Source organism: Aethalodelphis obliquidens, unplaced genomic scaffold, assembly GCF_003676395.1.
Source record: "Aethalodelphis obliquidens isolate GAN/ISIS:26980383/991018 unplaced genomic scaffold, ASM367639v1 scaffold16, whole genome shotgun sequence".
In the NCBI taxonomy this organism is placed as follows: Eukaryota; Metazoa; Chordata; class Mammalia; order Artiodactyla; family Delphinidae; genus Aethalodelphis; species Aethalodelphis obliquidens.
In genome coordinates, this window is record NW_020837960.1 from 16,058,239 (window position 1) to 16,081,798 (window position 23,560).

General features: G+C 35.5%; 1 protein-coding gene across 3 annotated transcripts in view; it reads left to right on the plus strand.

The window, feature by feature from the left end:
• Positions 1-23,560, plus strand: part of FNDC3A (fibronectin type III domain containing 3A) — a 156,017-nt gene that overhangs the window by 15,289 nt on the left and 117,168 nt on the right. For 2 of the 3 annotated variants that reach the window (XR_003434750.1, XM_027116303.1), the window contains exon 2: positions 8,518-8,655. The exons of the other annotated variant lie outside the window; for it this stretch is intronic. Coding sequence is in view for 1 of the 2 variants with exons in the window: in XM_027116303.1 (XP_026972104.1) it covers positions 8,557-8,655 (99 nt within the window). In the remaining variant the exon portion in view is untranslated. The remainder of the gene's footprint in view (positions 1-8,517; positions 8,656-23,560) is intronic. 3 annotated transcript variants of the gene reach the window in all.

A 23,560-nucleotide genomic window follows, 5' to 3' on the forward strand; every position in this document is an offset into this window, starting at 1 on the left:
TAAAGCAGCCAACATTAATACAGGACAAAGATAAAAGTAATAGATCGCTCGTCAGGAGCAATGTAAATTAGAAGGTAATGTAGCAATATCTTTAAAACACTAAAAGAAAAACGTGTCAATGTAGGATTCTTTACCCAACAAAAATATCTTTCAAAAGCAAAGTAATGACTTTTCAAACATGCAACAGCTGAAATAGTTTTACCTTCAGTCCTGTACTAAATGACATGTTAAATGGAGTCCTTCAAGCAGAGGAAAATTAAACCATATGGATACCTGGGCCTGAGGAAATGATAACTACATGGGTAAATGTATAAGATTTTAAAACTTATTATTTAGGTAATTTCAAAGGACAGTTGACTGTTTAACATGATAATGATAATGACTGTGGAGTTTGTAACATATGTAAAAGTAAAATATATGATAATAATAGCACAAGGAAGGGGAGAAAGGGCAGATATATTGTTGTTAAGGTTCTGATACTTATACCTGAAGTAGTAAGTTAAACTGCGATAAGTTAGACTGTGAAACATTAGACTGTGATAAGTTAAAGTGCATATTATAAACCCTAAAGCAACCACTAAAGTAATAAAGGATTATAGTCTATAAAGCCAATGGGGATATAAAACGATATAATAAGAAATAATCGAAGACAAAGCAGATAAAGAGGAAAAGGGGAATGAAGAACACATGGGACAAATAGAAAACAAATAGCAAGATGGTAGATTTAAACCCAACTATATCAATACTCATAAACGATCTAAACACTATAATTAAAAGACAGAGATCACTGGATTCAATTTTTTAAAAGTCAATACCCAAGTATATGACACCCACAAGAAACCCACTTTAAATATAAAGACACACGTAAGTTAAAAATAAAAGGTTGGAACATATACCATGCTAACACTATCCAAAAGAAAGCTGGAATGACTGTATTAGATCAGAAGTTAGATTTCAGAGCAAAGATTACCAGGGACAGAAGGGTCATTTTGTAATAATAAAGGAATTAATTCATGAAGAAGACGCAATCCTAAATTTTTATACATGATAAAACTGCAAAGAGAAATATACAAATAAGAAATTTAGCAGAGGTTCTAATACCCCTCTCTCAACAATTGATAGAGCAGATAGAATGTAAAACCTAAAGCTTTAAAATTTCTTGAAGAAAACTTAGGAGAAAATCTTTGTGACCTTTGATTCGACAAGGATCTCACAGATAGAACTCCAAAAGCACCATCCATAAAATAACAAATTAATCTCTTGGATTTGTCATAATTAAAACTTCTCCTCAAAAGACATTGGTAGGAGAATGCAGAGACAAGCCATAGACTGGGAGAAAATATTTGCCAATCACTTAACTTGATAAAGGACTAGTAACCCAAGTATATTAAAGCGCTATCAAAACTGAGTAATAAGAAAAAAACAATGCAGTAACAAAATGAGCAAAAGTATTGACCAGATGCTTAACCAAAAAGCTATACAGAGGGCAAATAAGCACATGAAAACGTGTTGAACATCATTAGTCACTATGGAAATGCAAAGCCTGGGATTTTTAATAGATAGTAGGAAAATTTGGGAGGTGATGGGTAGGTTAATTATCTTGATCATAGTAGTGGTTTCATCAGTGTATTCATGTGTCAGAATTCATCACGTTGTATACTTTAAATGTGTTATTTAATATGTGTCAGTTGGGCTTCCCTGGTGGCACAGTGGTTGAGAGTCCGCCTGCCGATGCAGGGGACACGGGTTTGTGCCCTGGTCTGGGAAGATCCCACATGCTGCGGAGCGGCTAGGCTCGTGAGCCATGGCCGCTGAGCCTGTGTGTCCGGAGGCTGTGCTCTGCAACGGGAGAGGCCACAACAGTGAGAGGTCCGCATACAGGAAAAAAAAAAAAAAAAAAGTGTCAGTTATACCAAAATGAAGCTATTTTTTAAATCTATAGTAGTTAGCACATTATATGTGCTTGATGCCATTTCCTAGGAACATTTGAACGTGTGTGTGTGTGTGTGTGTGTGTGTATGTGTTTTAACCTGTAGGAAATAGCAGTTTCAGTCTGAGAGAAAAATTGATTTGGCTCATAGGCTATTGATTTGGCTGAAATATCCAAAGGCAACTTCAAAGGCCTCATTAAACTTGATTACTTACAAATACTTTCTTCTCTTTAAGGAAACTATTTTTATCTATTTCTAGTTGAAGAACAAGAATGTATTCACATCTGGGTTGGGCCCTTCAAGGATGAAGTATTCTTTACATTGTTATCACCCTGACTCCTTCATTATCAGTTAATACTTAGTGAAAATTAGTTTTACATCTGTAATCTGTATGGTCATGGGACTAGCAGCATCAGCTTAACCTGGGAACTTATTAGAAACGTGAATTGTTGGGCCCTATCCCGCACCTATTGAAACAGACTAGGTGTAGAGCCCAACAGTCTGTTTTAATAAACCCTGCAGGTGATTCTGATACATGCCAAAGTTTGAAAGCTATGGTCTTAGAGCAGCAGTGGGACTTCAGATACTTAGGTACTGATAGTAGTAGAATTCATTTCAAGAAATCTCACAGGCATACTTAAGATTTGTGTATTTCACCATATGTAAATTTTGCCTTCAAAAAAGAGTTAAATACTGAATAGTAGTTACTGAAACATGCCTGAGGTGTTTAGGGGTAAAGTATACTGATGTCTGCAACTTTGAAATGCATTTTTATTTTATTTTTTTATTTTTTTTAAATTTATTTATTTATTTTTGACTGCATTGGGTCTTTGTTGCTGTGCGTGGGCTTTCTCTAGTTGTGAGTGGGGGCTACACTTCCTTGTGCGCGGGCTTCTCGTGGTGGCTTCTCTTGTTGTGGAGCAGGGGCTCTAAGCGTGAGGGCTTCAGTAGTTGTGGCACATGGGCTCAGTAGTTGTGGCTCACGGGCTCTAGAGCACAGGCTCAGTAGTTGCGGCAAGCAGGCTTAGTTGCTCTGTGGCATGTGGGATCTTCCTGGATCAGGTCTCGAACCTGTGACCCCTGCGTTGACAGACAGATTCTTAACCACTGCGCCACCAGGGAAGTCCTATTTCATTTTATTTTTAATATTTATTTTGTTTATTTTTTAAATTTTTTTTGGCTGTGTGGGGTCTTCATTGCAGCACTCAGGGTCTTTGTTGTGGTGCCGGGCTTCTCTCTAGTTGTGGCTCGCGGGGTCCAGAGCACATGGGCTCTGTAGTTTGCGGCACTCGGGGGTCTCTCGTTGAGGCACAAGAGCTCAGTAGTTGTGGCACGCAGGCTTAATTGCCCCGCGGCATGTGGGATCTTAGTTACCCGACCAGGGATCGAATCCGTGTCCCCTGCATTGGAAGGCAGATTCTTTACCACTGGACCACCAGGGAAGTCCCAGATTCTATATGAATTTTAGAATGAATTTTTCTATTTCTAAAAAAAATGCCATTGAGATTTTGATAGGGATTGTATTCAATCTGTAGATTGCTTTGGGTATCATAGAATCATAACAATATTAAGTCTTCCAACTATGAACACAGGATGTCTTTCTATTTATTTGTGTCCTCTTTAATTTCTTTTAGCAATATTTCATGGATTTCAGTATACAAATCTTTGTTTTCTTTGGTTAGATTTATTCCTAAGTATTTTATTCTTTTTAATGCTATTGTAAATGGAACAGATTTCAGATCGTTTCAGTTGGTGTATAGAAATGCAACTGATTTTTGTGCATTGATTTTGTATCATGCATTTTTAGTGAATTTATTAGTTCTAATAGTTTTTTTAAAACCTTTAGGATTTCCTACATGTAAGATCCTGTCATCTGTGAACAAAGATAGTTTTACTTATTTATTCCCAGTTTGTATGCCTTTTATTTCTTTTTCATGCTTAATTGCTCTGCCTATGTCTAATGTCTAATATTGTGTCTATTACTATGTCTAGTACTGTGAATAGATGTGGTGAGAGTGGGCATTCTAGCCTTGTTCGCGATTAGAGGAAAAGCTTTCAGTCTTTCACCACTGAGTATGGTGTTAGCTGTGGGCTTTTCATATGTGGCATTTATTATGTTGAAGTAGTTTCCTTCTATTTCTAGTTTGTTAAGTGTTTTTATCATGAAAGGATGTTGAATCTTGTCAGATGCTGTTTCTGCATCAGTTGGGATGATCGTGTGTTTTTACCTTTAAAAAATTTTATTGAAGTATATGCAGAGAAGTACATACTTAGTGTACAGTTCAGTTTATAATACACTAGTAGTTACCATACAACAGCCTCCCAGGTCAAGACGTAGAACAGTGCCAGCACCCAAAAAATTACCTTCATGCCCCTCCCAGTCCCCATCCTTTCTTCCTTTCCAAAGGCAATCACTACATGATTTTTAATACCACAGACAAGTTTTATTGGTTTTTAAACTTTCTATAAATAAAATTGTGCAGTTTGTACTCTTCTGTGTGTTTTTCACTCACATTGTATTTGTGAAATTTATTTGTATTGTTCTCTATATTACTGCTTCATTAATTTTCATTGCTGTATAGTAGTCCATTGGGTGAATCAGATACAGTTTACCATTTACTGTTGAGGGACATTTAGCTTATTTACAATTGGGGGCTATTAAAGAATAATGCTGCTATACATTATAATAATGCTGCTATACATCCCTTCTTGTACTTATCTTTTGGTGTGCATGTGCATGCATTTCTTTTTGGTATATACCAGGAGTCTAATAGCTGGATCATAATGGGGTCATAGAATATTTATATGTTCAATTTTGGTAGGTAGTATCAAACTGGTTTCCAAAGTGATTTTATGAGTTTTCATTCACATTCCATATGAGTGTGCTAGTTGCTCTGTAGCCTCACTAATACTTGATATTGTCAGTCTTTTCCATTTTTACTATCCTAGTATATGGTGGTATTTCATTATGATTTTAATTAGCTTTTTCCTAATAAATAATGAACTTGAGAATCTTCTTATATGTTTATTGGTCTCTTGAATTTCTGCTTTTGTGAAGAGCACATTCAAGTCTCATCTCATTTTTCTATTTTTTAAAAACTCAATTTGTAGGAGGCCTGTATATATACGAAATATGTCCTCTTTTCCAGTTATATGTGTTGTAAATATTTTTCAGTCTGTGGCTTGCATTTTCATTCTCTTAAAATTTTTTAAATGAATCGTAGTTCTTAATTTTCATGAAGTTCAATATGTCATTCTTTTCCTTTATGATTTAAGAAACATTTATACCCTGTGTAAAAAATCTTGCTCTGTGTCAGTTATGAAGATATTCTTTTGTGTTATCTCTAGAAGCTTTTTTGTCTTACTTTTTGCATTCAGATATGCATACAGTCTACTTGGCATAATTTTTTTAACACTGTTTAATTTGACATTAGTTAGAATTCTGACTAATAGAAAATTTGCAAGAATAGTACAAAGATATCCAGCTATTCTTCACATGGACTCCCCAAATGTTAATATTTTATTGTATTATTACCACATAGATGGTCAAATATTGATATATAGATATAGGTATAAACAGATATGCTGGAGCCATCTTGTACTTGTATACAAAAGTTGATTGCTAAAAATTCAGGCATCTTCAGGTCGATTTTTGGTTTTTTTGGTTTTGTTTTGCGGTACGTGGGCCTCTCACTGTTGTGGCCTCTCCCGTTGCGGAGCACAGGCTCCGGACGCGCAGGCTCAGCGGCCATGGCTCACGGGCCCAGGCGCTCCGCAGCATGTGGGATCCTCCCGCACCGGGGCACGAACCCGCGTCCCCTGCATCGGCAGGCGGACTCTCAACCACTGCGCCACCAGGGAAGCCCTTCAGGTCGATTTGTAAACCATGATGGCTTGAAATGGGGCATGGAGGAATATGTATTCCATGGAAATTAGCAGATGGAACAAATCACTTCTCCCCTGTTTTGCACATATCAAATATTATATTATTAAAAACAAGCAAAAATAGATGCATAACTTAAAACAAGTGGGTATTTGTGGTCACAAGATAAGATGAGAACATAGGAACTTAGTAGTAACAAAATTAGAAGAAATTGATTGAAAGAAGAAGCTGACAGTGTTCTCTATGCAGGAATGAAAGGAATTTTTAGGTTTCTAAATGCAACATTTTAGTTGCATGACTGAAGTTTCCAATTTGCAAGCTGAAATAAAACCAGCTACTTTGCATGTAGTGTGATGAATATGGCCATAAAAGAAGGCAGTTCATAAATGAAACGATGTTATAGCTTTGAAGAGAGTAAAATCAGAGATAACACCTTAAATGGAATGATAATATTAAAACACAGCATATGGCTTCAGATTCATTGTATAATACCACTGGAATTAAAGGGAGATTCAGAAGAAATTTCTATTTTTATTTGTAAAGCTTCCAGTCCACCTCTTGAAACCAAATTATGGTTGTATCTTCAGCATTACATTCTAAAATTTTTGTAATAATGGTGGCTTGCAGTTTTAACTAAGCATATTAAATAAAATATTAGGATACAATGACAAAAGAAAAATTCTCAGTGGTGGTTATTTTTTTAATTTATTAATTTTAAAAGGTAAATTACTTATAAACTTTCTCTGGTTAATCCTGAGTTAGCTTCCTAAAATGTTTCTTCTTGAACTAAATCTTATGACATGCAAGAGGGAAAATACATTGACTCTTTCCCATCTTATATATAATTCTTTGTGTGTTCCACAGAGTGAAATTATTTGACATGATTTAAGGTACTCAGTGATTTTGTTGGACTTTAAGAAATATAGCAATACAGATTAAGCCAGAATTTAGATTTACTCCATTTATATATGTCTATAAAAATGTTTATATACTGTATATATAGAACATACATGTGTTTATATCATATGTATTTATTATATATTTATATATATGTTATGTTTAAATGGCATGCATTTTTATGAGATAGCTAAATAATATAAAATGTTTCATACTATAGTTTTACTTAATCTTGAAGTAGATACCTGTATTGAATATTTGTTTTAATCTTAAAACAGTGTTGGGCTTCCCTGGTGGCGCAGTGGTTGAGAGTCCACCTGCTGATGCAGGGGACACGGGTTCTTGCCCCAGTCCGGGAAGATCCCACATGCCGCGGAGTGGCTGGGCCCGTGAGCCATGGCCACTGAGCCTGCAGGTCCGGAGCCTGTGCTCCGCAACAGAAGAGGCCACAACAGTGAGAGGCCCGCGTACCGCAAAAAAAAAACAAAAAACAAAAAACAAACCCAGTGTTTATATATCTAAATAGAAAACTGTTTTTAGGTTAAATCAACTTATATGAAAGTTTTCTGCAAAGATTCAAGATTTTTAAATAAATAGCATGAATTTAATGTCTTATAAAAGTTAAACATTTTGACACTGCTGAATTGTAGAATGCGGCAAGCATCCAAAAATGTTTGTTATTTTGTCTTTCAGTATAGATTTGATAAAATTTATGATTGAGCTCAGTTGTACTCATTTTGACTTGTAATTTACTGATGTTTTAATGGTTGATGTTATATATGGTAGACTAATATTGCTTATATCAAATCTTTTACTTTTTATATAAGTGATAATGTATATACAGTTAAAGAGTTCTAAGTGTATGTGCTTGTATCACTGAAATGATTTGGCTTATTGTAAAGTATTTAGAAAAAAATAATAAAACCAGAATGACAGAAGACCAAAGCCAGAGCTTAACGCTTAAAACTTGAAGATTCTTTTTCTTATCCTGAGCAAATTTTTCAAATTTTGCTGTTTGAGGAATCAGTGAAAAATTATAATTCTTGTGAGTTCCTAGAGACTGATAGGGTGATGAGGGGAAACTGGGCCTTCACAAACACCTTCTCAGCGCAGATTAAAACATCAGTGATAGAGTTGCCTCATTCAATCATTGCATTTTAGTTCCTATTCCACTGTTTAGCTAAAGTAGTGGTGGTTAAATTAAATAAATATTATATGGAGGTGGAAGGGATAGAGAGACAGACAGATATGGAATTTATTTATTTTTATTTTTGGCTGTGTTGGGTCTTTGTGGCTGCGTACAGGCTTTCTCTAGTTGTGGCGAGCAGGGGCTACTCTTCGTTGTGGTGGGCGGGCTTCTCATTGCGGTGGCTTCTCTTGTTGCGGAGCACAGGCTCTAGGTATGTGGGCTTCAGTAGTTGTGGCTCGAGCTCTAGAGCTCAGGCTCAGTAGTTGTGGCGCATGGGCTCAATTGCTCTGCAGCACATGGGATCTTCCTGGACCACGGCTTGAACCTGTGTCCCCTGCATTGGCAGGCGGATTCTTAACCACTTGCCACCAGGGAAGTCCCCAGACATGGAATTTAAATAGAAGCTCCTGATGTGTATCTTGGTTTGCTGTCTACATTGACAGACAGCTGGTAAATAAGAAATATATTTCCTTAAATGATCCATTGACAGAAAAAAGCTGTCAATGGAGTATTGTAAAATTTCCTTTGACAAGAATATATCTTTATCTTGAATGTATTATATTTTAATATATTTTTAACGATGTACACACAAATGGCTATGTATTTTTGTTTTTCAGAGTTGGAGGGTTATCCGGTATATTAATGTCTTATTGATAATGGCAGAACATCCACCACTACTGGATACCACTCAGATTTTAAGTAGTGATATTTCTCTCCTATCTGCCCCTATTGTAAGTGCAGATGGAACACAACAGGTAAGGAAACTGAAATGTTTATTTTCTTACGTCTAGTACACATGTATTTCTTTCAGAAGAATGCAAAATTTAGAACAGAATGAGGCATCACAACAGTAGGTTCCTGTTAATTCATATTTTAAACTCCAGTTCAAAATGTTGTTTTGGTTTTATAGGACGACGAAATAATGAGACTTTGTGAAGTTGCTTCTAAAATGTCTCACTAATTAATGATTAAATTTCTTGTGTTTATATTTAGTTCCCACTGAAATTTTTTTTGTTTTACTTTAGACAGACAATGTACTAGTCCCTGAGTGTTTTTTAACTAAGTTTAACCTTGTACCTTAATGATTATTATAAATCATTATTTCAAATCATTATGAAGTCATGACTTCATTATGTGATTAAATGACGGCCTGCATTATATTATAATAAAATGTTATCTCTTTTTCTTCTTTTCTCCTCACCGGAATCCCCCCTCCCAAAAGCAAACACACAATTCGTGGTGTGTTTTTCTCCCAACCCAGGGCTTTATAAATAAAGTTATCTTATTTTGTTGAATTTTGCCTCATTCCCCCAATAATCCTAAAGGGATGGGAATGATGGACTTTCATAAGTACCTGTTATGTGCCAAGCAATGTACTTAATTCTCACAACTACCCTGTATGGTAGTGATTTTAATATTGTAAGTGAAGAAACAAAGATTAAGGACATAAGAAGAAGAAGAAGAAAGAACAATTTGAGTTCTCACTATATAAAAAACATGTGCTGAGAACTTTATGATCTTATTTAATTCTTTCAGCAATCCTGTCCCTATTGCAGATGAAACAAAATGAGTTTCAGAAAGGCTCAAGATCACACAAAGCTTTTTTGCTCCATTACTCATACTGTTTCCTTGGGACACTAAAATAATGCAGTCTTATTTTGTTACTTTACAAACTTCGTGTCTATAGTGGACAATTATTATTTGCTTACAAGATAAGGGGCTACTTTGTTAACTTGGCTATTGAAAAATCAAGTGATTAGCTTGTGTTCTAAAGTATATATTGGTTTTGATTTTCACATGTGCTCTGATAGCTTTTAGCAGCAACCTCTTTTCACTAAAGTTGCTTTTTATAGTCAAATTTAAGTCCGTTAAGATTTTTTTCTCCCTTAAAAATAATAGATGTGGCGGATATTCATTTACTTCGAGGCTCTGGGAGTGCTTTCAGTTATCATTGTTGCTTCAGGCAGATCACTGGCTTCAAGTTGTTTATAGTGTAATACAAGAAAGAATCTATTAAGCAGCCAATTACAGTACACTGATATAGTTGCTACAGTGTATAGTCTGTTAAAGGGAAGACAGTAGGCTGAAACAAGACCACAGTGCCCTCTCAAGACTTATTTCTCTCTTTTCCCCCAAAAGGAGGTTCTATTGGCAGAATTTTTCTTGAAATCTTGAGGGCACCATGGCTAGCATATAGTAGTAGTTGTGTAGATGGATATAGAGAAAGGAGCTGGGAATAGAAGAGCACACTAGAGCAAGATTTGAAGGATCAGGCAGAGTCACTAGGTCTAGAGGACCTAATTTTTTTTAGTTAGGGTTTGAAAAATCAGGTGTCAGGAGGTGGAATAAAGCCTTAAATTCTAACTAGCAAAGACAGTGCCTTGTAGTTTGATAGGGAGAGAGAAAAATGAGTGGAAAGAGCATAGGATTTGGTTGATAGACTTAGATTTGATTTGGGTGACTTAAGACAAAGTATTTAACTTCTCTGTGTATGTTTGCTTCTCTATAAGATAGAGGTAGTAATAGCTGCTTAGAGTAGCTGTAGCTTTGAGGGTGAAATGAGCTTGAAGGAGCTCAGTAAATATTTGCTAAATTTGAATTGAAGCACTTAATAAATGTTTAAAAGACTGAAGAAACTATATAGGTGTGTCAGTCAGGACTTAAGTCAACAGAGATAGTTATAGTAAGATAATAGATAATTATGATGGATCCAAACTAAAGTATAAGTATAAGAGAGTGGACCAATAGCTATGGTAGAATGTAAGGAACTGAAGAAAAGTAGATAACAGTAAGTAGATAACAACTGACAACATGCATCTCTTTGTCTTAACTCAGGAACTTACTGGTATGCCAAGCATGGCCAAGTTAGAGCTTGCCTCTGGTGATATGACACTACCCGGTTGGTGCCCAGAGTAAAGAAGCAAGCTAAAGACAGTTCCTGACAGGAGGAACTCTCGGGTACATGCATGATGTTAAAAATTTAGGAAAACAGATAGGTTGTCCCTTGTCTTTACTCTCTTGGAAATATTATTCTATTTCTTGGGAATATGAGATTTCTGTTCCATCCCTTGATATCAGATTAATTTTCTTATGGTTGGCCATCCAGATTATCTATCTCCTCATTAATATTTTCTAATTTTTTATAGCAAACATTTTATACAATGTCACATTATACATAGCGGGTCTTTTGGCTTATGAATTATACTAGAGGGAATCTCTCCTGATATCATTACTGCTAGTGTTGCTTTTAGCGAAGCTATAATAGACATTTATCATTCATTTTGATTGGCAGCACCTGACTATTTTTTGTGTTTGAAGAATTTCATTCCCCTTTTTCCTATTAATAAACTTTATTTTTAGAGCGTTTTAGGTTTACAGAAAAATTGAGCAGAGTGTTTTTCTCATATGCCTCTTTCACACAGTTTCCCCTATTATTAACATCTTAATAGGTACATTTGTTACAATTAATAAACCATTATCGATACATTATTATTAAGTTCCATGGTTTACATCAGGGTTCATTCTTGGTATTGTACAGTTCTATGGGTTTTGACAAATGTGTAATGCTGTATATCACTATTACAGTATTATACAGAACAGTTTAACTGCCTTAAAACTCCACTGTGCTCTATTATCCCTCCCTCACTCCCCACCCCTGAAACTTTGGCAACCACTGATATTTTTACTGTCCCTATAATTTTTGTCTTTTTCCAGAATATCTTATAATCTGATTCTTACAGTATGTAGCTTTTTTAGACCAACTTCTTTCACTTAGCGATATGGTCTGGAAAATTTCTTCTTGTGGCTATTTCAATAGCTCCTTTTTGCTATTGTATAATACTTCATTGTTTGAATGTCCTGGTTTATTCATTCACCTGTTAAAGGACAGCTTGATTGTTTCTAGTTTTTGGTGATTATAAATAAAGCTGCTCTAAACATTTATGTGTAGGTTTTTGGATAGACGTAAGTTTTCAACTCAATTGGAGAAATATCTAGGAACATCAGTGCTAGATTGTTTGGTAAGACTCTGTTTAGCTTTATAAGAAACTAACAAACTGTTTTCCAGAGTGGCTATACCATTTCGCATTCTCAAGCATGTCCTCGATTTGAGATTGTATCCTTTCCTGATAGAGCAGGTAAAGCGTTTATGAGTGCTTGTGCTGCCCTGTTAGAACCCCCAGATATGCTTTAGGGAATTTGAACTTTAAGCACAAGTGGAATGCTCCCAGCTGTATTCACTATTGCTACCATCAAAAGAAAAGTTCAGGTATTTTGGTTTCTTGTGTGGTTCAGTACTTTCCTAATTTAACTTTACCTTCTCTAATTTTTACTCATTTACCTTCCAAAAATATTGAATGCATTTAAACTTTTGGCTAAGATCTTTCAAAACTCAGTGCCTATCTAGCTTCTTTATCAGAATCTTCTCCATTTCATTAATTTTTTAATTATTATTTTGTAACTCTATAATTATTTTCTCACTTGTACCTGCTTGATTTTGATTTATGGAGGTGACTGAGTAATGACATAGACTAATGCCATTGAAGGCAAAAGTAATGACATAGAGAGACGAATGCCATTGAAGGCAAATTACTTACATTTCCTGAAAGAAGGGAGCACACCATGCCATGCTGGGCCACAAGGGAAACATCAGGTTTTGGTCAGGAGGCAGAAGCAGGAACAAGAGGAAAGCCTAGGCCAAAGCCATTAAATTGGTATTTTCTCAGGAAAGGCACAACAGTGTAGAGTAAGTAGCTTAGGATTGGCTATTTAATAATTGTGGCAGGCAAGAAATAACAAGTATTGACTAGGATATGGAGAAAAGGGAACCCTTGTATACTGTTGGTAGGAAGGTATGGATAAATTGGTGCAGGCACTATGGAAAACAGTATGGAGATTCCTCAAAAAATTAAAAATAGAACTACTATACGATCCTGCAGTTTTATTTCTTGGTATTTATCTGAAGGAAGTGAAATCACTGTCTGGAAAAAATGTATCTACATTTTTGTGTTGCAGCATTATTGTGTTGTGTTTGTTGCAGCATTAGTTACAGTAGTGAAGACATGGAAACAACCTATATATCCGTCAGTGGATGAAAAGATAAAGAAGTTGTGGTGTGTGTATATATGTATATGTATGTGTATATGTGTATGCATACACACGATGGAATATTATTCAGTCATGAAAAAGAAGAAAATCTTACCATTTGCCACAACGTGGATGTACCTTGAGGGCATTATGCTGAGTGAAATGTCAGACAGAGAAAGACAATTACTGTATGGTCTCATTTATGTATGGAATATTTTTTTAAATGAACTTATAGATACAGAGAACAAATTGGTAGTTGCCAGAGGTGGGTGGTTATGGGGGGGTGGGCAAAATGGGTGAAGATGGCCAAAAGGTACAAACATCCAGTTATAAGATAAATAAGTCCTAGGAATGTAATACACAGCAAGGTGACTATAGTTAACAACACTGTATTGTATTTGAAAGTTGCTGAGAGAGTGGATCTTAAAAGTTGTCATCACAAGAAAAAACTTGTAACTATGTGTGGTGGTAGGTGTTGACTAAACTTACTGTGGTAATTATTTTGTGATATATTCATATATCAAATCATTACGTTGTACACTTAAAACTAATATAATGTTCTATCAGTTATATCTCAATTTTAATAGTAATCTTTTTATTTATTTATTTTTATATTTATTTTTGGCTGTGTTGGGTCTTCATTTCTGTGCGAGGGCTTTCTCTAGTTGCGGCAAGCGGGGGCCACTCTTCATTGTGGTGCGCAGGCCTCTTCACTATCGCAGCCTCTTGTTGCAGAGCACAGGCTCAGTAGTTGTGGCTCACGGGCCTAGCTGCTCTGCGGCATGTGGGATCTTCCCAGACCAGGGCTCGAACCCGTGTTCCCTGCATTAGCAGGCAGATTCTCAACCACTGTGCCACCAGGGAAGCCCAATTATATCTCAATTTTAAGAAAATAAAAAAAAATAATTCTGGCAGATTTGGGGCTATACAGGTGGTCTTTAGTTTCCTGTTACTTGGCTGTGGGATGGTTTAGGGCAGCGGAAATATTGGCTTGGTGTGTAAGAGTTCAGTAAGGGGGTTAGTTGGAGCTGTAGACTTGAAATTGGTTGGTTTGCATATGAGAGGTGTGCTCCTGGCTGAGCTCTTTACTACCTCGAAGAATTGGTTAGCCCTGGAACAGGCAGTCTCTCCCCAGCCAGCTCAGCCATCAATGCCAAAGCATCAAGAACACAGAAAATAAGAAAATATGGTTAAAATAATTGGCCCTGTGTTGAAAAGATGCCAAATAGACAAATACAGAATGTAAGAAAACATGGAACATCTCCTCAGCTTACTGTTTTCAAAACCTGTTTAAATTGTAAGCTATAACCTGTATATATAGAAAAGTACATAAAACAAATATATAATATAGCACATGATTAAAGAGCATAAATCTTATAACTGCCAGCCAGACTAAGAGGTAGAATACTGCCAACACCCTAGAAATCCCCTGTGTGTTCCTTCTACATCACAATACCCTCTCTAGTTGGAGGTTACCACCATCCTTACTTCTATGGGAATTACTTCCAGACTTTTCTTTATAGTTTTATCTATGCATACATCACTAAGCAATAATTGTTTAGATTTGCCTATTCTTGATCTTTAACTAAAGTAATCTTTACTGTAACTGTTCTTTTGTGTCTTGCTGGGTTTGTACGACATTGTTTTTAAGATTCATTCTTATTGGATGTTGCTGAAATTTGTTCTTTTCATTGTTGTATAGGATTCCATGTATGGATATACAACAGTATATTCATTTATCTCTTCTATTCTTGGTGGACATTTGGACAGTTTCTAGTTTGATACTGTTTTCTCTTTTTGATTTGTCAAAACTCTTGATATATATTCTGGATATAAACCTTTTGTTAGTCACCAATGTGGTGAATGCTTTCTCTTATCCTTGTAACCACACTCTTTAGTGTCTTTTGATGAACAATTCTTAATTGTAATGTGGTCAAATTTATCAGTTCTTTTTATCTAGAGTTAGTGTATTATTTTTTGTTTAATTCTTTCCTACACTGAGGCAATGAAAATATTTTCCTATATTATCTTCTAAAAAGTATAGTTTTGCTTTGAACATTTTATTCAGAAATCCACTGGAGTTGATTTCTGTGAATTGTGTCAAGCATGGGTTCAATTTGATTATTTTTCCATACGTATATTGAATTATCTCACACCATTTATTGAAGTGACTATCATTTTCCTATCACTTTACAGTGATCTTTATGCCATAAGTTAAGTGACCATATATTTGTGGAATTGTTTCTGGATTATTAATTCTATTCCATTGATCTGTTTGATTATTCCTGTGCCAGGAATACACCAATACTTTAAATGGAGTCTTGGTATCTCGTAGGGCAAACCATCTCACTTTGTTGTTCTTTGAGAGTGTCTTGATATTCTTGGCCTTTGCATTTACATATAAATTTTAGAATTAGCTTATCAATATACACATACACAGCCTGCTGAGATTTGGATTTGGAGTACTTTGCATCTATAGATCAAGTTAGGAGAGAATTGACATCTTTATAATATTGAGTCTTTCAGTCCTTGAAGTTGAAGTTGGTATATCTAAGCTATTAGAAATTGTGTGCATGTGTGTGAAATTTCATGTCCTGTTGTTGGTAAATAGAAACACAGTTTATATTGCTTTAATATCTAGCAACCTTGCAGGATAATAATCTCTTATATTACTAGAGAGTGGTACCCCCTCCCATTTCCACCCCTTGATTCTTCGACCTGGACTCGCGAGTCCTGGCTATGAAAGAAACAGCACCATATACTGGATACCAATTTAGGGCATATGCCACCTCCTGGAAAACCTTTCTGCAGCCTTGCAAGGTATTGCCACCTAGCTGTTTCTATAACTTAAAACATTAAATATTTTACAGTATTTTAATGAAATACATATAAGTGTATATATATACACACACACTTAAACCTGTTGTGAAAGACAGAATCACCAGACTGTAAAGGGAACAACATCTTAAGGAAATGAAACATAATGGTCATGGAATTTTGATGGATCCTGGTCTAAAAATAATTGATTTTCTATTAAATTAACTTCTAGATATTCTACAGTTAGAATAATTCCTAATTCTCTAGTTAAGTGACTTTGTAGTTTGTCAAATCCTGTGCCCCAGAATCCTGTAGAAATTGTTGACTTATAAGAAATGTAATTTGGGCTGAAGTGAGGAGGAAATAAAGAATAACTTCGAAGCAGCACTGAATAAATAAGGAAATGCATTCAACTGAAAATTATCCATGGAATACTGAAAATTCTTTAAAGTGAATCTGATTATAAACTTCTGTAATAGGAGATACTAAATGAAAAGGAGGCTTCTTACAAAAATGATTTTTCCATGATCTTTTCTATGTTCTTACATTAGCTTAATACAAAGCAAGATTTTTTTTTGTCAAAAATTATGCAGATGTTTATAGAAATAGAAGTTGAATTCTGCTTTTTCAGCTCTCGTAACATTTCCCTTTCAGTAATAAACCATGGTCATTATATATTCAAAATACTGTTATATATCTTCTTACCACCAGATAGAATGCCCAGAATTCAAAGTCCTGAAATGCATTTGTGTGATTTTTCAGAAAAGAACATTTTGAAAATCAGACAAATATGCACATACATGTAAACACATGACAGAAAGTTATACAAGAAATTATAAGCAGGGACTGACCGCAGAAAAAGTTTACATTTTACTATACAACCTTTTGTACCGTATGAATATTTTTTAATCTTATGGATTTATTACTTTTTCAATTTAAAAACTAACAGTTGAAAAAAGAAAAAAAAAAACGCAGTTCCAAGTGTACATATACACATATATCACAGGAAGAAAAGCTCTGGACACATACATACGCATTTATTAACAGTGGTTCTTCTTTTCAGGAAAGAGAGATTTGTTGGCAAGAGGTGGAAATTTTGCTTTATCCAAACTGTTTTAAGATTTTAGAATGTCTTTATTTAAGCGAACATATGTCAGAAAAGTGCGCAAATCATTTCTGTGCAGCCCAATTAAAAAAATAAAGTGAACATAGCCCCTGTAACCACCCTCAGGTCAAGAAATAGAACTTTACCAGCACCTCCAAGGCACTTCTTGGGAAGGATTAGCCTTGCAACCCTTCCCAAGAAGTAACCCCTCTCTCCCAAACAGTATCCCTTTTTTCCTCCCCAAACCAAGGATAAGTTTTGCCTGATTTGAATTTTACATAAATAGAATTATACTGTATGTATTATTTTGCTCAATATTATATGCATGAGATTTATCCATGTTACCACCTGTAACATAGTATTTGCTGCATAATATTCCATTCTATGAATATACCTTAATCGCTTCAATTTACTTTTTTTTTTAAAAATCTTTATTGGGGTATAATTGCTTTACAATGGTGTGTTAGTTTCTGCTTTATAACAAAGTGAATCAGTTATACATATACATATGTTCCCATATCTCTTCCCTCTTGCGTCTTCCTCCCTCCCACCCTCCCTATCCCACCCCTCCAGGTGGTCACAAAGCACCGAGCTGATCTCCCTGTGCTATGCGGCTGCTTCCCACTAGCTATCTACCTTACGTTTGGTAGTGTATATATGTCCATGCCTCTCTCTCGGTTTGTCACAGCTCACCCTTCCCCCTCCCCATATCCTCCAGTTCGTTCTCTAGTACGTCTGTGTCTTTATTCCTGTCTTACCCCTAGGTTCTTCATGACATTTTTTTTCTTAAATTCCATATATATGTGTTAGCATACAGTATTTGTCTTTCTCTTTCTGACTTACTTCACTCTGTATGACAGACTCTAGGTCTATCCACCTCATTACAAATAGCTCAATTTCGTTTCTTTTTATGGCTGAGTAATATTCCATTGTATATATGTGCCACATCTTCTTTATCCATTCATCCGATGATGGGCACTTAGGTTGTTTCCATCTCCAGACTATTGTAAATAGAGCTGCAATGAACATTTTGGTACATGACTCTTTTTGAATTATGGTTTTCGCAGGGTATATGCCCAGTAGTGGGATTGCTGGGTCATATGGTAGTTCTATTTGTAGGTTTTTAAGGAACCTCCATACTGTTCTCCATAGTGGCTGTACCAATTCACATTCCCACCAGCAGTGCAAGACTGTTCCCTTTTCTCCAGCATTTGTTGTTTCTAGATTTTTTGATGATGGCCATTCTGACTGGTGTGAGATGATATCTCATTGTAGTTTTGATTTGCATTTCTCTAATGATTAATGATGTTGAGCATTCTTTCATGTGTTTGTTGGCAGTCTGTATGTCTTCTTTGGAGAAATGTCTATTTAGGTCTTCTGCCCATTTTTGGATTGGGTTGTTTGTTTTTTTGTTATTGAGCTGCATGAGCTGCTTGTAAAGTTTGGAAATTAATCCTTTGTCAGTTGCTTCATTTGCAAATATTTTCTCCCATTCTGAGGGTTGTCGTTTGGTCTTGTTTATGGTTTCCTTTGCTGTGCAAAAGCTTTGAAGTTTCATTAGGTCCCATTTGTTTATTTTTGTTTTTATTTCCATTTCTCTAGGAGGTGGGTCAAAAAGGATCTTGCTGTGATTTATATCATAGAGTGTTCTGCCTATGTTTTCCTCTAAGAGTTTGATAGTTTCTGGCCTTACATTTAGGTCTTTAATCCATTTTGAGCTTATTTTTGTGTATGGTGTTAGGGAGTGATCTAATCTCATACTTTTACATGTACCTGTCCAGTTTTCCCAGCACCACTTATTGAAGAGACTGTCCTTTCTCCACTGTACATTCCTGTCTCCTTTATCAAAGATAAGGTGACCATATGTGCGTGGGTTTATCTCTGGGCTTTCTATCCTGTTCCATTGATCTATCTTTGTTTTTGTGCCAGTACCATACTGTCTTGATTACTGTAGCTTTGTAGTATAGTCTGAAGTCAGGGAGCCTGATTCCTCCAGCTCCGTTTTTCGTTCTCAAGATTGCTTTGGCTATTCGGGGTCTTTTGTGTTTGCATACAAATTGTGATTTTTTTGTTCTAGTTCTGTGAAAAATGCCAGTGGTAGTTTGATAGGGATTGCATTGAATCTGTAGATTACTTTGGGTGTAGAGTCATTTTCACAATGTTGATTCTTCCAATCCAAGAACATGGTATATCTCTCCATCTATTTGTATCATCTTTAATTTCTTTCATCAGTGTCTTATAATTTTCTGCATACAGGTCTTTTGTCTCCTTAGGTAGGTTCAGTTTACTATTGATGGAAACTTGGGTTGTTTCCAGTTTTTGATTATCACAAGTAGTTCTTCAAAACATTCTTGCACACTACTTTTATACATGTGCATGCTTTTCTTTTGGGTATATACCTAATAGTAGAGTGCATGGATCATAGGGAATATATATGTTCAAATAGTAACTATTACTTTTTGTTGTTGTTTATCTCTACTTATACATCTCAGAATACCTCAAATACAATTGAACTCTCCTCCTATTCCCTCAAACACCAAACTTTTACTACTACTTCTGTCTTATTGTGGAGGGCTATTATTTTCCCCAAATAGCTGCTGCCTCCCTCTAGGGTAAGATTATTTTTTCCCACCCCACTGATGGCAAAGAAAAGGGTTTCCAAAGAGGCTGTACCAGTTTACACTTCCACAGGCAGTATATTGTTGGCAGTTGCTCTACAGTCAAATCATTTGGAATTGTCTGTTTCATTTTATCTATTATCATGATAGGTATGTATACTAGTTGAATTTTAGAGGAAATATCCACATACCTCCTGTGTGAACAAAAATAAATATACTTTCCTCTTGGGGAATATCTGAATAAAATGCCTATTATTTAATTAGTAAACATCAATTCCAGTGTCTTATATGTGTCTGTAAACATAATTGACCACCTAATGGTCTGTATACCTATGTAATATAGAAATTGGCATTTTAAAACTAAAACAGTTGGTAAACTTAACTGGCACATTAGTAAGTGCTTTTTTTTTTAACATCTTTATTGTAGTATAATTGCTTTACAATGGTGTGTTAGTTTCTGCTTTATAACAAAATGAGTCAGCTATACATATACATATATCCTCATAGCTCCTCCCTCTTGCATCTCCCTCCCACCCTCCCTATGCCACCCCTCTAGGTGGTCACAAAGCACCGAGCTGATCTCCCTGTGCTACGCGGCTGCTTCCCACTAGCTATTTTACATTTGGTAGTATATATAAGTCCATGCCACTCTGTCACTTTAGCATTTGTTGTAAAGCTGGTTTGGTGGTGCTGAATTCTCTTAACTTTTGCTTGTGTATAAAGGTTTTAATTTCTTCGTCAAATCTGAATGAGATCCTTGCTGTGTAAAGTAATCTTGGTTTTAGGTTTTGCCCTTTCATCACTTTAAATATGTCCTGCCACTCCCTTCTGGCTTGCAAAGTTTCTGCTGAAAGATCAGCTGTTAACCTTATGGGGATTCCTTTGTATGTTATTTGTTGTTTTTCTCTTGCTGCTTTTAATATTTTTTCTTTGTATTTAATTGTTGATAGTTTTATTAATATGGGTCTTGGCGTGTTTCTCCTTGGATTTATCCTGTATGGGACTCTCTGCACCTGCTGGACTTGATTAACTATTTCCTTTCCCATATTAGAGAACTTTTCAACTATAATCTCTTCAAATATTTTCTCAGTCCCTTTCTTTTTCTCTTCTTCTGGGACCCCCTATAATTCGAATGTTGGTGTGTTTTATGTTGTCCCAGAGGTCTCTGAGACTGTCCTCAATTCTTTTCATTCTTCTTTCTTTATTCTGCTCTGTGGTAGTTATTTCCACTATTTTATCTTCCAGGTCTCTTATCCGTTCTTCTGCCTCAGTTATTGTGCTGTTGAATCCTTCCAGAGAATTTTTGATTTCATTTATTGTGGTGTTCATCATTGCTTGTTTGCTCTTTAGTTCTTCTAGGTCCTTGTGAAACGTTTCTTGTATTTCTCCATTCTGTTTCCAAGATTTTGGATCATCTTTACTTTGGATCAAAATTTACTTTGGTGATGGTTGTACAAATCTGTGTGTATACTAGAAACCACTGAATTGTACTGTTTAAAGGGTAAATTTTATAGTGTATGGATTATATCTCATTAAAAAATATCTTAAAACCCATCTCCATATTTTAGATATGTTTATATATTATAAATGTGATTGCTGGTAATCTAGAAATAAATTATTGTTATAAGACTTGTCAGTCTTTGATAAATTGGCTAAATTTATAGAATCAATTTCAGAATTAAAACATTTCTAAATATATGATGATAAATTGTTTGCATAGTGACACTGTCTACTTCCTTGCATATTTATCTGCATATAGTATTTATAAGCTATAAATATACTGACATACTCCAAGATCAGAGAGCTAAAATAAATAAAATTACTAAAACTGTGGCTTTAAAATGAAATGTATTTGGAAGCAGCATACTATTAAAATTCCAACTTGTTGACTGACATTGTATGATCCAGAAGCAGTTGCTACCACAGCTCTTTGTTGATTTAGTTGTTACAGTGACCTGATAAATTCCTTTCAACAGGAAGCTTATTATTATACATTGGCTGATTTGATTGGAAACAAGGTTTGAGGTAGGTATTGATGAATATACTGATAATCGATAGTACCTTTAACGTCCCACCTCTATCTGTGTTTTCACCCAAGATAGCTATAAAACGCTCTAAGATTCTACTTTGAATGGAGTTTTAAAGGTTGACTTATTAAGCGAAGGACAGTCTGAGGGCCAGTTTGACAATAAAGATTCCCTCAGTATTTGGTGAATGCAACACATTGGAATACTTGGAGAAGAAACTGTTGACTCTTACAGCAGTCTTTGGTAGCTGTAGTAGCAGTAATTGAATGAGGAAATTAAAGAGGTTTCGAGAAAGAATAAGTGCTAAGAGTTTGGAAGTGGCTTTACTGATAAGCATGTTTATGACTGAACATATCACTTATATGTGGAATCTAAAATACAACACAAACGAACATATCTACAAAACAGAAACAGACTTACAGATACAGAGAACAGACTTGTGGTTGCCAAGGGGGAAAAAGAGTGGGGGAGGGAAGGATTGGGATTAGCTGACGCAAACTAGTATGTATAGGATGGAAAAACAACAAGGTCCTATAGTATAGCACAGGGAACTATATTTAATATCTTATGATAAACCATAATGGAAAAGAATATGGAAAAATATATATGTATAACTGAGTCATTTTGCTATACAGCAGAAATTAACACAACATTGTAAATCAACTATACTTCAATAAAATTAAAAAAACAAAAAAACTATTAGAACATCAATATTTTAAATGGGTAAATTATATATAAATGAAGCTATTTTAGCTTATTGCTTACATTTATTGCTAAGATGTGTATTTTAACATTTTACCAGGAAGTTAAAATTTATGGAGTTATTTTTTAATTTTTATTTATTTATTTTACTATTTTATTTTTATTTATTTATTTTTGTAACATCTTTATTGGAGTATAATTGCTTTACAATGGTGTGTTAGTTTCTGCTTTATAACAAAGTGAAGCAGCTATAGATATATATATATCCCCATATCTCTTCCGTCTTGCGTCTCCCTCCCTCCCACCCTCCCTATCCCACCCCTCTAGGTGGTCACAAACCACTGAGCTGATCTCCCTGTGCTATGTGGCTGCTTCCCACTAGCTTTCGATTTTACATTTGGTACTGTGTATATGTCCATGCCACTCTCTCACTTTGTCCCAGTTTAGCCTTCCCCCCACCGTGTCCTCAAGTCCATTCTCTAGTAAGTCTGCGTCTTTATTCCTGTCCTGCCCCTAGGTTCTTCATGACCTTCTTTTTTTTTCTTTTTTTTTTTTTTAGATTCCGTATATATGTGTTAGCATACGGTATTTGTTTTTCTCTCTCTAACTTATTTCACTCTGTATGACAGACACTAGCTCCATCCACCTCACTAAAAATAACTCAATTTTATTTCTTTTTATGGCTGAGTAATATTCCATTGTATACATGTGCCACATCTTCTTTATCCATTCACCTGTTGATGGACACTTAGGTTGTTTCCATGTCCTGGCTATTGTAAATAGAGCTGCAGTGAACATTGCGGTACACGACTCTTTTTGAATTATGGTTTTCTCAGGGTATATACCCAGTAGTGGGATTGCTGGGTCATATGGTAGTTCTGTTTTTAGTTTTTTAAGGAACCTCCATACTGTTCTCCATAGTGGCTGTATCAATTTATGTTCCCACCAACAGTGCAAGAGTGTTCCCTTTTCTCCACACCCTCTCCAGCATTTATTTCTAGATTTTTTGATGATGGCCATTCTGACTGGTGTGAGGTGATACCTCATTGTAGTTTTGATCTGCATTTCTCTAATGATTAATGATGTTGAGCATTCTTTCATGTGTTTGTTGGCAGTCTGTATGTCTTCTTTGGAGAAATGTCTATTTAGGTCTTCTGCCCATTTTTGGATTGGGTTGTTTGTTTTTTTGATATTGAGCTGCATGAGCTGCTTGTAAATTTTGGAGATTAATCCTGTGCCAGTTGCTTCATCTGCAAATATTTTCTCCCATTCTGAGGGTTGTCTTTTCGTCTTGTTTATGGTTTCC